This window comes from Psammomys obesus, unplaced genomic scaffold (assembly GCF_907164565.1).
Source record: "Psammomys obesus unplaced genomic scaffold, mPsaObe1.curated_primary_1811, whole genome shotgun sequence".
Classification (NCBI taxonomy): Eukaryota; Metazoa; Chordata; class Mammalia; order Rodentia; family Muridae; genus Psammomys; species Psammomys obesus.
In genome coordinates, this window is record NW_026591560.1 from 2,756,690 (window position 1) to 2,770,349 (window position 13,660).

Consider the following 13,660-nt stretch of genomic DNA (forward strand, 5'->3'; position numbering starts at 1 on the left):
CAAATTTGCTTACTCAGAACTCTCTGCCTTAAAAAAAAAAAAAAAAAAAAAAAGGTTGGCTGAGACATTTTAGAGCATTTGTTGCCTTTGCAAATGCCAGGAGTTTGATTCCCAGCACCCTGGTGGCAGTGCTGCCTTCTGACCTCCATGGGCAGCAAGCATGTGGTTCATGTATGCGTATACAAGCAAAACACTTGTACACATAAAAATAAGTCTTTTAGGCGAGGTGTTGTGGCAGGTAGGAGGCAGAGGCAGGTGGATCTCTGAGTTTGAGACCAGCCCAATCTACAAAGCAAAGTTGTGAGGTATTTTGTAGGTGCCGGAAACTGAACTCTGGTCTTCTGCAAGAACAGCAACTTAACTTTAGAGCCATTTCTGCAGCCCCTGTCCAGCATTCTCAAACAACATAGCTAAAAAGTATATCTCTCCTTCTGATTTAATGAATGGCAAACATGATTCATACCTAGGTGCCACTTTTTTGGCACCTAGGTTGTTTTTTTTTTTTAATTGGGGAGAAAATAAAAACAAACTGCTGTTTAATTTTCCTTTCCAGATGAACTTACCCAGCAACTTAGGGTGCATTATATTGAATTATACTGCCTACTCATGTATATTTTGGGTTTAGATACAATGGTGTGCTCTGAGCAAAGGTAAATCTGACATTTTATAAACAGGAATAAGATTGTTTGTTTTTGTTTTTGTTTTTTTTGAGACAGGGTTTCTTTGTGTAACAGCCCTGGCTGTCCTGGACTTGCTTTGTAGACCAGGCTGGCCTTGAACTCAGAGCAATCCACCTGCCTCTGCCTTCCTGAGTACTGGGATTACGGGCATGCGCCACTGTGCCCAGCTAGGAATAAGGTATTTTATAATAGAATTTTAACTGTGTCATGCAAATTTATTAGGACCATGATTTTAAAAGTTATATTCTATTTTAATTGTGCTCTTTTCAGATTTTGAGATATTTAATAATTTACTGGAAGTGTGAAGCAGGAATATCAAAGGGAGCTTTACTAGAGGGACAGCTAGTGATTTCCATAGAAGCATTAAATTCTAAGCACCTGCCAAATTCTCTTCATTGTATAACAACTAGTAAGTAGAGGAAGAAAATCATTGATTATCTATTTTTGTTTTGTTGTGATGCATGTCATAGTTTGTATAAAAATTTCCACTTGTCATAATCTTTTCTAGTGTAGCTATAAAGCCAAATGATTTTTAATAAGTATTTGGTAATGAATTTGTAAATGTGTGATATAGGGAAGATAAATAGAATTATTATTATTGTGAGAATATAGCTTTCTTAAAATTGCTCAAAAACAATTTTACTTTTGTTCTTAGTTTTAAATTATTTTTTTCACAACAAAATTATATTGAGTTTTACCTTTTCTTCATGTTTGGACTTTGGCAATTACAAAAGAGGCAAAAATAAAGGAAAGAAGAGGGAAGAGAAAAGAAAAGATGAATGTTGTATACTCTTATCTAGAAACCCACATTCTAGCCCAGCAATAGTGACACACACCTTTAATCCCAGCACTTGGGAGGCAGAGGTAGGTGAACCTCTGTGAGTTTGAGGTCAGCCTGAAACTCTGTCAACTCTCTACATAGAGAGTTCTAGGACAGCCAAGGCTATGCAGAGAAACCCTGCCTCGAAAAACAAAAACAAAAAACAAACCAGTAACAAACAAACAAACAAAAAATGACCCAGTGTCATGGAATCTTCAGCGCAATGGTCTTCTTCAGCATGTCTGGTATAGATGGCATTTATTTTGTTTTTTCTGATCTTTATGTAGTTAGAGTTATAATCTATCAAGAAAAAAGGTGATATACACTTGACATAGTGTCATTATAGAAACATTATGGAGAGTGAGACTCTCTATCTGATTCCTTGAAATAATTATTAACACCCAGTACACTAGATTCTTCTGTGTATGTGTGTACAGTTACTGACCTTTTAAAGAAATAAACGGTGGCACATACTTTTTATCCCAGTAAGTAGAGGCTCCTCTGTAAGTTCTGGGTCAGCCTGGTCTATAGAACGAGTTCCAGGATAGCCAGTACTACACAGAGAGACCTTGTCGTAAAAAAAACAAAAACAAAAACAAAAACAAAAAAACATTAAAAGAAACAGAATTGGTATATTAGAGTCTCATGTGCTTTTTAGTAAAAGTGGGCAGTGTTTTGTGTTATCATGTCAAAATGTACTTCATTAATTTCATTAATTTTTGGAAACACGCAAACTTCCTCCGTTTTAGGTTTTGTCAGTTACATAAGTACACAGTTTTAATAACGGGAGAGTGCAGGCCAGGCATGGTGGTGACAGCACTTGGGAGACCGAAGCTGGAGGATTGCTTTGACTTTGGGGTCAGCCAGGCAGATATAATGAGTTCCAGGTCAGCCTAGGATGAGAGGGCCAATACCCAGAATGTATGTACATGCTGGTGGATACGGTAGACTGCTCATAATTTGAGCCTTAGAAAGCAGAAACTAGGGATGCTAGGAGCAAACTGGTTAGTGAGACTAGCCATACAAGTGAGCTCTGGGTGAAAAAGACCGCACCTCATAGAATAAAATGGAAGAGCAACTGAGGAAGATTCCTAACATCAATCCTGGCCCTACACATGCACGCATACACATACACACACTCAAATACCACATACACATGAAAAGAAGGGAAAAATAAGGTAAAGAAATAGGTAAGGAAGAAGTGCAATATCAACCTCTAGCCTCCATACAGATGCATGCACACAATTTCTTGCACCACACCCTGATGTACTGTATACACTCACATGCCCCAAAAGGGCTACGAGATGGCCCAGCCCCCTGTTTCCCCTCCTCAACTCTTATACATTTAACTATATTAACTATTTTTAACTACTTGTTCTAAAGGTATTGTAATATATTTTTCATGAAAAAGGTTTATTTTTAATTTTACATGTGTTTCCGTGTGTAGGTATGTGCATGTGAATGCCAGTGCCCAAGGAGGCTAGAGGTGTTAGATTCCTCCAGAGCTCGAATTATAGAGGTTGTGAACTGCCCAATGGGTTCTGGGAACTATAGTTTTTGTTTTTTAATAAGAATACTAAGCACTATTAGCTGCTGAGCATCTTTCTGGACCCTTAATTTAAAAAAAAAAAAAAACAACAAGGCATTGTTATTACTGGCTTTTAAAGAAAGGGTCTTGTCTGGCTCACGTTGACCTCAGTTTCAACATGTAGCCAAGGATAACCCTAAACTTGGACTCCTCCTTCCTCTACTTCCAGCATAGTAGAATTACAGATGTACACTACCACAGCTGGTGTACATACTTCTGGGAACCCGTGTTAGTTGTTCATACTAGGCAGACCCTCTACTGCCTGAGCTACAGCCCCAATCTCGTTTTGAGTTTCTGAGCTAGGGTCTCACTGTGTAGCCCAGGCTGGCTTTGAACTTATAGCAGTCCTCTTGCCTTAGCCTTCTGAGTGGTAGGATTATAGACATAAGCCACCATGTTGGCCTCCAACCTGTTCTAGTTTTGGTGCTTTTTGTATCTAGTATATAGCTATTTGTTTTGGGGCCTTCTCTCCATCATTAATCAGAGAGTGTGTGTGTGTGTGCGTGTGTGTTTCTTGCAGTCTTTTGTTTCTGAAAATGTCTTCACTTCACACCTGATTGATAGTTTGGCAGAGAATAAGATTTTAAGTCAGAATTCATTTCTCTTCAGAATTTTTATGATGTATCAATGTTGTTTAGTAACTCAGCTGTTGCTATTAAAAATTCTGAAGTCTTTATGATTATCCTGTATATGGCCTACTTTTCTTTTTTCTTCCTGTAAGCTTATATAATATTTTCTTTATCTTTGTTTTATTAAATATAATAAATTTGAAATTTCAGTGACTTTACACATGAAATATTTGTTTTTCTTTTATTTTACCAACAAGTGAATGTATATGCACAGGGATGTATTTTGTTTTGATGTAGAATCTAAGATATTTTAGTCTTGTGTCTTCATGTTCCTTAAGGCCGTCTATCTAGCCATTCATCTAAGGATGGAGAAAGAGTAGAAGGTTTATCATTCCAATATTTTTAAGGATAGGTTTGGAAATTATATGTTCCCATTCTTCTGGCCTGAGTCTCATTGTCATAATTTCTCTGCATTTGCAAAGGAGCCTATAAGATGCAGTCTAATTGTGCTTAGGAAGAGGAGAATAGACTGAGAATCAGCTGTCTCTTATCTTCATTGTTCTGAAAATTCATGGTACTGTGCCTTGCTCAGGTTTCCCTCCACTGTGCCCAGTGTTCAGCCTTTTTCATGTAACCCGTGCCCCTTGGGTGTGGTAAATTTTACTTGCAGTTCTTCTACAGTAGTTTCTATGATTTAGATAGCGGGTTTGTGGAACTTTATTTTCTCCCCTATTTTCAATTTTGAGGTAATTTCCTTCAGTTTTTCTTTCGACTTTTTGTTGAGGAAACCTCATTTTTTTTTCAAGATCAGTTTTGTTGTGTCTTTACTCTTAGAATGGGTAAAGACCTAACAGCTAACATTTCTGAAGCAAGGGAGAAAGGAGTGTTAGTTATCTGAGGGCTCTGTGTTTAGATTCACCAACTCCACTTTAAAAAAGACAAGGTTGGCTTTCATCATAGGCTCATACTTAAGCATATTCAGGAACAGCTTCTCCCTGAATCAGGGTTAGGGAGGGCTGGCCTTTAGGATGCCAAAAATAGGAGGTAAAAGGTCTAATTAAATTCAATTTAAAGGGAGGACAAAATGTTGGCTCTTCTTTGAAATCTAGGTACAAGTAATTTTTAAACCAATTGACTAGCAAAATATTTTTTATTTCAGAGTAAAATTGGTTCAAAAAGGGCCAATATTTTAATTGAGTCTTAAATTCAAACGTTAGTTACTGGCATCATGTACTCTGATCAATGGTTGTGGTTTGGAGTTTCCCGTAATCATGTTCTTTCATGTATAATAGCATCTGAAGGAACAGTCCTGGTGTTGATTATAGGTGCTAAATATAGGTGAAAAGAATTGCCCTTGGCTATCATCAGCCCCCACATAGTCATTGTACCTTATAGTACCTCTTTTGCCCTCTATTTATTCTGAACTCATTAATAAGGTCTCCTTTTATTATTCTGTACCTAAAAGCAATGATTGTTTAAAGTCAAATATACATAATTGTTTTACATTTTTTCTGTGGTTTTTTTTTTTTTTCATACAGTTGCTGCTACAGGAAATGTTCATGGTGGCTTGGTCTTCAAGAAGTTTCTACAAGGTAAACAATTAACGTCCATGAGGCTAAATCTCTGTCAAAGAGTTTGGCATTTTCTGAAATAGATTTTATTCTGAAAGATAGAAGTCCCTGGTTTTGTAAATAGCAATATGGGATGCCCACTTTCTGATGAACCCTAGGCTTTTAAAAATATTTTATTTTTCAGTTATGTGTCTGTGTCTGTGTGTCTGTGTGCCACATGTGTGGGGGTGCCTTCAGAGTCGGAGGAAGAAGTCAGATTTCCTAATGCTGCTCATTATGAGTTGCCCAACACCAGTGCTGAGAGCTGAGCCCAGGTCCTCTTGACCAGCAGGGCACGTTCTTAACACCTGAGCCATCTCTCCAGACTCACTCATTTTTCAGTATAAGTGCTCATGTAATAATACTCTATCCCACATTTTTATCTGGCAATTCCACCGAAGCAATAAAACGAAATAGATGCAGATTATATGATACCCATGTAATTGCAGCTTTTCTGACTATTCTCTGTACAACTCAGGCAGAAATTTCCCAGATATAAAGAAGATTTGTTCTCATATAATTTAGATAAGGAATATGCCATAAGTGTTTTTCCTGCTAGTAATATAATAACGTTCGTTGTTCTCTATATTATATGTCAACATTGGTATGGTTTAGGAACTTAATTTTTTAAAAACTTTATATAAATTTTACCAAGTTTGGGTTTTGGTGATGGAGATACAACCCAGGGCCTCACACACACTAGGCAGATGCTTTACCACTGAGCTCTGTCCTTAGTTCCCCAAACAATTATTACTACTTTTTGTGGTACTTGGGATGGAAACCAAGGCTTTGTAGACTAGGCAAGTGCCTGACCACAGAGAAGCATCACCTGTTATCTGTCTGTTTTTCTTTTATTTAATACCATATAATATTTTGTCAGTTTTATTAATAATTTGATTATTAGAATTAAGGCATGATTTAAGAGTTTTATTTTTTGAGACTGGAAAGTTAGCTCAGCAGTTAAGAACACTGGCTGCTCTTGCAGAAGACTGAGGTTCAGTTCCTAGCACTCACATGATAGCTCACAACCATCTGTTACTTCAGTTCCAGAGATCTGAACCTCTCTTCTGGCCTCTGAGCACCAGGCATGCATGGTTCTCATAGAGAACACTCATTAAAATTAAACACTCATTTAAATTAAAATTTTAAATTTAAAAATGAAAATTAATTAAAAATAAACCCCCCAAATCTTAATAAAAGAATTTTACTTTTAATACTCTAATTATGTACATGCTGCAGGTACTTTTAACTATACATATATGTCTTATTCTGACAGTTCTAGTTTGATAATTTGAACAGGGGGTTAGAGTGATGTTAATCAGCATGTTTTTATTTAAATTACAAATTAAATAAAGGTGAGCTTTTATTTAAAGTTTTCATGGGAACTCATCTGTAACTTTATGAGGAACATATCTGGATCCCTTTGTGGCTTCTAGTAGTTATTTACTAGTTTGTTATCAAGCATCTAGTTTTGCCTTTCCTCTCCCCCTTCCTAATAACATTCTTGGAATTTCAGTTTCTTAGTGCCTGAAATGCATACAGTTTGGGGAACAACTGATCACACTCATGGAGCCAGACCATGCTTGGCTGAAGCAGCATACCCCACCTCCCCAGAGAACAATGTGTCTACTTAGCTCTCAAGGTTGTGTAGTGGCTAAGCACTGCTTCTAGAGGCAGAGCTTTTCCCCTGGAAGGAAACTTGATGTAGCCCTGGCTGTCCTGGAACTTGCTGTATAGACCAAGCTGGCCTTGAACTCTCAGAGATCCACCTGCCTCTGCTCCCTGAATGCTGGGATTAAAGGTATGTACCGTCATGCCTGGCCCCATATATATTTCTTTATTGCTGTTTTTGAGAAACCATTCCCAATTTATGAGGTGCTGGTAGGGGACCCATGGCCTCTTGCAGGCTAAGCAAGCAGGCTACCAACCTCAGCTCAGTTCACAGTTACATTTTAGTCACTCTGTCCTGCTGCTTCCTAAGCCATCCTGAAAGACAGAGGCATCAGCTTACTGTCCCAAAGAGTTGCTCTGCTTCCAAGACTTTTGGGAGATCTGAATCCAGTTCAAGAGTGGTGGGTTATGACTGACATGTTAGTACATGTCTGTGATCCCAGCACTTGAAAGGTGGAGACAGGAGAATCAGATGTTTAAAGACATCCTTCACTACCTAGTGAATTTGAGACCAACCTGGACTACATGAAACTCTGTCTCAAAAGCCCATTTCCCACACTTCCCAAAAAAAGAACCATGAATCAGTTGCCTCAAAATCATTTCTCTTACTTATTCTTAGTCGCTCTTTTTTTTTTTTTTGAGATTGTTTTTAATGGGATGATACAAAGAATACAAAGATTATTCCTAATGCCCCTGCCCAATTGATATGTGTGAAAGTACGTTGAAAGAATCAGAAATTCCATATACACAGAGGGAGTATATTATGAGTAGTTGGAAGGTGATAGTGTTTTCTGTAACATCAACTCATACTTAATATGCTTGTGAAAGGAGTGGTCAGATTATAGGTAAGGCTGCTTCAACTAATATTTGCGAAAGTGCTTTGTAAACGGAAAGCCTGTAATAACAAAGGAGTCAGTTTATTGTCATTGTTATTAGGAGGGAGGAGGCATCAAGTATCATTTATAAAACAATCATATTTTTATACTAATACGGATATTAGACAGTGTCATGGTGACTTAGATTTAACCGTTAAATTTAAAAGCTTGAAAAAGTTTAATATATCTTATATGATTGTGATAAAGATGAATGTATAAATATGCAATATCATGGATCAGGTATAGAGTAAAAATTGAGTCATTTGTTCATTGTCAGTCATATTCAGTAGTCAACCTCAGCTTAATTCTTCAGTTGTTAGGGCTCATAATACTAACCTCCACTCCATAATGCTATTTATTTATACTAATTAGTAGCATAAATAGCTCAGTGAAGCTCACAAAAGAAATTGGCCAAGTCTAAGACTTGAATCCCTTAGCTCTCTGGCTTATGTGCCATTAATTATGCCTTTATTACTATTATTATTTATTTAACATTCCTGTAACACTGTTAGCACACTGCTTTCAATTGGTCCACTGTCTTTACACTGTTTAATTAGCTTCATTGGGAGTTTCTGGCAGCTGATTCATTAATCATCAGGGTCCAGATGCTAAAAAGTTGTGTTTCTTTACAAAATTAGCAGTATACTTCTGAATTCAGTGTGACTACATTGTCACCTTCATCCCTTACTTGATTTCTGTCAGTACTGAATAGGGCTCCTCTCTTCTTTAGAGAGCTGAGCTTCTGGGAATAATCCAGCTTCCCTTGTCTTCACTCTTTAGCTTCTTCCCTCTGGGTACTCCAGGTCATTTTTTACAAATAGGCTCTTACTTTGTGCTGGGTTAACAGACACTGGACCAAAGCAACTCCCTAGTGTCCTGCCTGGTGTAGGCTTGTTTTCTTTTTATCCTTCTTCAGTTCCAAACAATTCATGCTTTTATTCAGTAAACTGTTACTGAATATTTGCCTTGCCATGAAGTGATAGAAAGGAGAGATGGCTTTGCAAATAAAATATGGTGTGACAGGACTCTAATTGGAGCTGTGTTCTCAGAGCTTTTGTGGTAACCCAGAGGATAGTCCTCAAAGTTCAATCACAAGTGTGCCTTTGTTCTCTTCGTTAATATGCATCATTAGTCTATGTTAATTCCAGACAGCTTGGTGTGTGTGTGTGTAAGTATGTTGGCAAAGAGACATCTGACATACATGTGGAGGTTAGAAGATAACTTACAGGAACTGGTTCTCTCCTTCCAACATGTAGGCTAGGCCTTGGGCATTAATCTCAGGGCTACAGACTAAGCATCAGGCACCCTTACCCACTTAGCAGCTCACCAGCTTTTGCTTTCCTGTTTTTAAAACTTGATTGTTTCTGTGCTGTAGACATTTTTTTTCTTTTTCTATCACTGACATATCTGCTGAACACCAATGGAATAGCTTGTCAAATAAACTATTCTATTTAGGAGTTACTCTGAAATGCTTTCCTAAATTGATATTTGATATATCCATTCCTTTTTACTGATGTCAACTTTCTTATGTCAATAGTCTCGAAGGTTAGAAATCTTGCCTTTTTTGAGAGGAGTGAGCTTCTCAGTTTTCTTTTCTTTATTATATAACAAATCAACTTTTTATTAAATATGTCTTTGTAATAAATAATTGTTTAAGTTAATTTAAAAGTGTTTTTATGTTCCTCCCTGAATGATTTCCTATTTGCTTATTTAAGAAACAAAACAAAATGAAAACAAAGATCAGATTGGAATAATAACCTCGGCTTTTAAAAGCAATGGCCGCTGTGCTGAATAGTTTCATGTTAACTTAATACAACCTAGATTCATCAGGGGGAGGGAGCTTCACTGGAAAAATGCCTTCATAAGATCACGCTATAGGCAATCCTGGAAGGCATTTTCTTTATTTCTGATTGATGTAGGACGGCCAAGCTCATTGTGGGTGGGGCCAGTCTTCGTTCTTTGAGAAAGTGGGCTGAGCAACTCATTCGGAGCAAGCCATTAAGCAGCAATCCTCCATGGTCTCTGCATCAGCTCTGACCTCTAGGTAACCACCTTGTTGAGTTCTTGCCTTGGCTTTCCTTAATGGATGGTGACTAAGGTTATATAAGCCAAACAAACCCTTTCCTCCCCGAGTTGCTTCTGGTCATGGTGTTTCGTCACAGCACTAGAAACCCTAGACTGAAGACACCAACAAAGATAGATAATTTGGTGTTTAGAGTTTCTAATTTCTACATTTAAATGTGTAAATTCTGTTCAACACTGTATGTTTATTCACTTGTGTGTAATTCTATTTATCATTTCCTTTATCTATTATCTACTGATTACTTTTATAATATATGTCTTTTAGTAAAACATTTTTTTTCAGTTTGTCTGACTTTCTTGGCTCTAGAAATTGATTTTTATTATGTCTTTACTCAGGTGGGGGGAAAAGGAGTGGTGAAATGGATAATAGAAGAAAGCCATATTTATAAGTCTGTACTTATTTTACTGTTTGTCTCTTCATATTACATTTACTTATCTATTTACCTATGTGTAAAAGCTTGTTTGAGGTTCTATCAGGGAAGAGCAGCTCTTCTAATAACCTTGGCTGAAAACAGCCCTGCTATATCAGGGATGCTCATGCTCAGGCACCTGCATAGCCAGATGGACCAGATGAACCCTACCAGATAGCAAAGTGACAGACAGGCAGCAAAGACATTCTTACTTATATTTTAAAAATACCTTCTCCTTGTCTCTATGTTTATAATTAACTTCATTTAAATCATCTATTGCAGTCCTGGGGATGGATGGAAGGCCTTGAACATGCCAAGTTAAGAACAATACTCCTGAGCTACATCCCCAGTCCTCCATTTTTTATTGACATAATTTAACTCTATCCATTTTGGCTAAACAGTTTTAAAATAGTTACTTTTTTTTCTAAGTCAGACCTTTTTTTTTTTTTTTTTTTTTTTTTTTTTTCTGTTTTTGGTTTTTCGAGACAGCATTTCTCTTTGTGATCTTTGCTGTCCTGGAACTTACTCTGTAGACCAGGCTGGTCTCGAACTCAGAGTTCTGCCCGCCTCTGCCTCCCAAGTGCTAGGATTAAAGATGTGTACTACCATCTGGCCTCTAAGTCAGAAAATTTTTATCTTTTAAATTTTTTCAAAAAAACTAAATAAGAACACTAGCCTTTCTATGTAAAGACTGTTCTGCCATCAGTGAACTTTTTTTTATTTTTAATCTTTTCTTTTCTCCTATATTTGTGATGCTGGGGATTAAATCCAGGGCCTCTCATGAATGCTAATGAAGAGCTCTTCTCTGCACTAAATGTTTAATTTTGAAAGTTTATTTGGAAAGTCAGTGAGAGATGATTCCAAGCTTGTTCAGCATTGAGAGAGAATCTCAGAATGGTCAACCTTTGAATTTTTAAATCTGAAATTCTTATATTCAGAGAATAAAATTCTATTACAATTTAACATCTTAGAGGGTCAAAAACTATAAGTCTGAGTTTTGGTCTAACACCCTGTGCCCCCACCAGGCACTCTCTTGCAGCTCTAGCTTCTTTTCTATAACAGAAGCTCACAACTTAGGGTCTTTGATAGAATTTAAACTTCTGCAGTTTTGTGGATGTGTTTATTTTTCTGGTAAAAAGATGTAAAATTCAATTAAATCGGATTTTAGCCATGTCTGTTATGGAAATTAAGATGATTAACTTCTGCTTCTTTTATTTTTTATTTTTTGAGGGTCTCACTAGGTAGCCTTGCCTGACATGGAACATACTATGTACTGTGTAGACCAGGCTGCCTTCAAATTCACAGAACTCTATGTTGTTTTTGCCTTTGTAATGCTGGGGTTAAAGGCATGAGCCACCATGCCCAGCTCTCCTATTCTTTAAGCAAGACATGACATCATTCATTTTTTTGAGAGGTAGGTCAGACCTGTTATCTGTTTCCGAGATGAGGAAATCCAGACTTACATCAGCTTGTTATCCAAAGTTTAAAGAGAAGAATTTTGTGGTTTTATAAATCACTAGTTATCCATTAAACCAGATGAGACCAAGCTTTTGATACATTCTAAAGATTTTCTGGCTGGTAAATTTGCCTTACTCTAGGGAATATTTTATAAAGGACTAAAGACCAAAGAAGCTAAAATAAAGTGGGTTCCTGTGTTCTTTTAATATTCCCTTAATACTAATATATTATTACCTTAGTATTTCTTTTTCAATCTAATTTTTTTCATGTTATGGGTGTTTTGCCTGCATATATATCTGTGTTCCGTGTATGTGCTTAGTACCCAAGGAGGCTAGAAGAGGGAATTAGAATTTTCAGGAGTTACAGACAGTTGTGAGCAGCCACGTGCGCTGTGCACTGGGAATCAAACCCAGGTCCTTTGGAAGAGGAGCCAGTGCTCTTAACTGCTGAGCTATCTCTCCAACCCCCCCCCTTACTATTTCTTACTTTGTTTTTATTTCCTTACTTTTGCAAGTATGTTGTGTATCTCATGCCTCAGTGCATATGTGGATTGCAGCAGATAACTTGCAGGAGCCTGTTTTCTCTTTTGAGCAGGTAGAGCTCAAAGACTGAACACAGGTCCTCGGGCCTGGCTCCCAATTGCCAGCAAAGTATGATGGAGCATGCATCTAAATTACAAACGCTACTATTGCATGACACAACTTTTTGAAAAGCAGTTTCAAGAACCATAAAAATATACATCAAGTTCGATAATTCTACTTTAGTTAGTCCCAAAATTTTCAATGAAATAAAAAGCTGTATGTATTAAAATACTAATTCTAGAGTCATTAATTTTAATTACCATGTATTGAAAACCATATCCCCAAAATAACTCCTGTGCTGAATACATTATATTCTTTTACTTAATACCTAAAACAACTTTATGTGATATTTAAAAGATCAAATAACCTAATTCAAAGACACAGTATGAGCTCCCAAAGTGTCCTGTTTTTCATGCTAATAGAAATGTATGAACATAGATAAATGCCTATCAATAGCAAAATTGCTAATTTATGATAGTATCTTTTTTCTTGGCACTAGGAATTAAATACTGAGCACGATGTTCTACTATTGAATCAGACTATATAATCTGGATAAACAGTTTAGCCATTTAAAATGATGACTAGATGACTATGCTTTAACATGAAAAATGCTTATAATGTGTTAAATAAAAAAGCAATAGAACATATTGTATACATTATGAATACAACTGTTTCAAAATTCATAGGAATGGGGATTCTAAAAAGAATTCAGCAAGATGCCAACATTTATTATTGTGTACATTTTTAAAATGACTTTTATTCATGTTTGTATGTTTGTGAGTATGAGCATGTGCATGCCACAGCACACATGTGAATGTCAGAGGACCACTTTCCAGAGTTGATTTTACCTTTTTCACCATAGATCCTGGAGATTAAACACAATCTCAAGTCATCAGACTTGTATGACCATCAAGTTTACCCACTGGGCTATCTTGCTAGCTCAAGAAGTTTTATTGTTGTTTTTCCCGTTTTCTCTGTTTTTCACCTTTTCCTTCTGTTTGGTTTTGAGACAGAGTTTTTCTATGTAGTCTAGGCTGGCTTTGAACACTCAATCTTTCTACTTCAGCCTCCTGAGTGGGGCTTGCAGGTGTGAACCACGTCTAGCATCCTTTTCTTAATGTTCTAATTTTCCAATAAGCCATGTTGCTTCTGTAAGAAAAAGACTTAAAGCTAAGTCTGGCGATACACACCTTTAATCCCAACACTTCCGAGGCAGAAGTTAGTGGATCTCTGAGTTTTAGGCCAACCTGGCCTACACAGGAAGTCCCAGGATAGCTAGGGCTACATAGCAAGACCTGTAATGATAACAAAGTTGA

General features: G+C 36.9%; 1 protein-coding gene across 1 annotated transcript in view; it reads left to right on the forward strand.

Annotated features, from left to right (window-relative positions):
- CUNH11orf80 (chromosome unknown C11orf80 homolog) overlaps positions 1-13,660 on the forward strand; it is a 76,037-nt gene that overhangs the window by 1,863 nt on the left and 60,514 nt on the right. Inside the window, 2 exon segments of the mRNA XM_055610539.1 lie at positions 951-1,089; positions 5,196-5,249. Of these exon segments, the coding sequence (XP_055466514.1) occupies positions 951-1,089; positions 5,196-5,249 (193 nt within the window).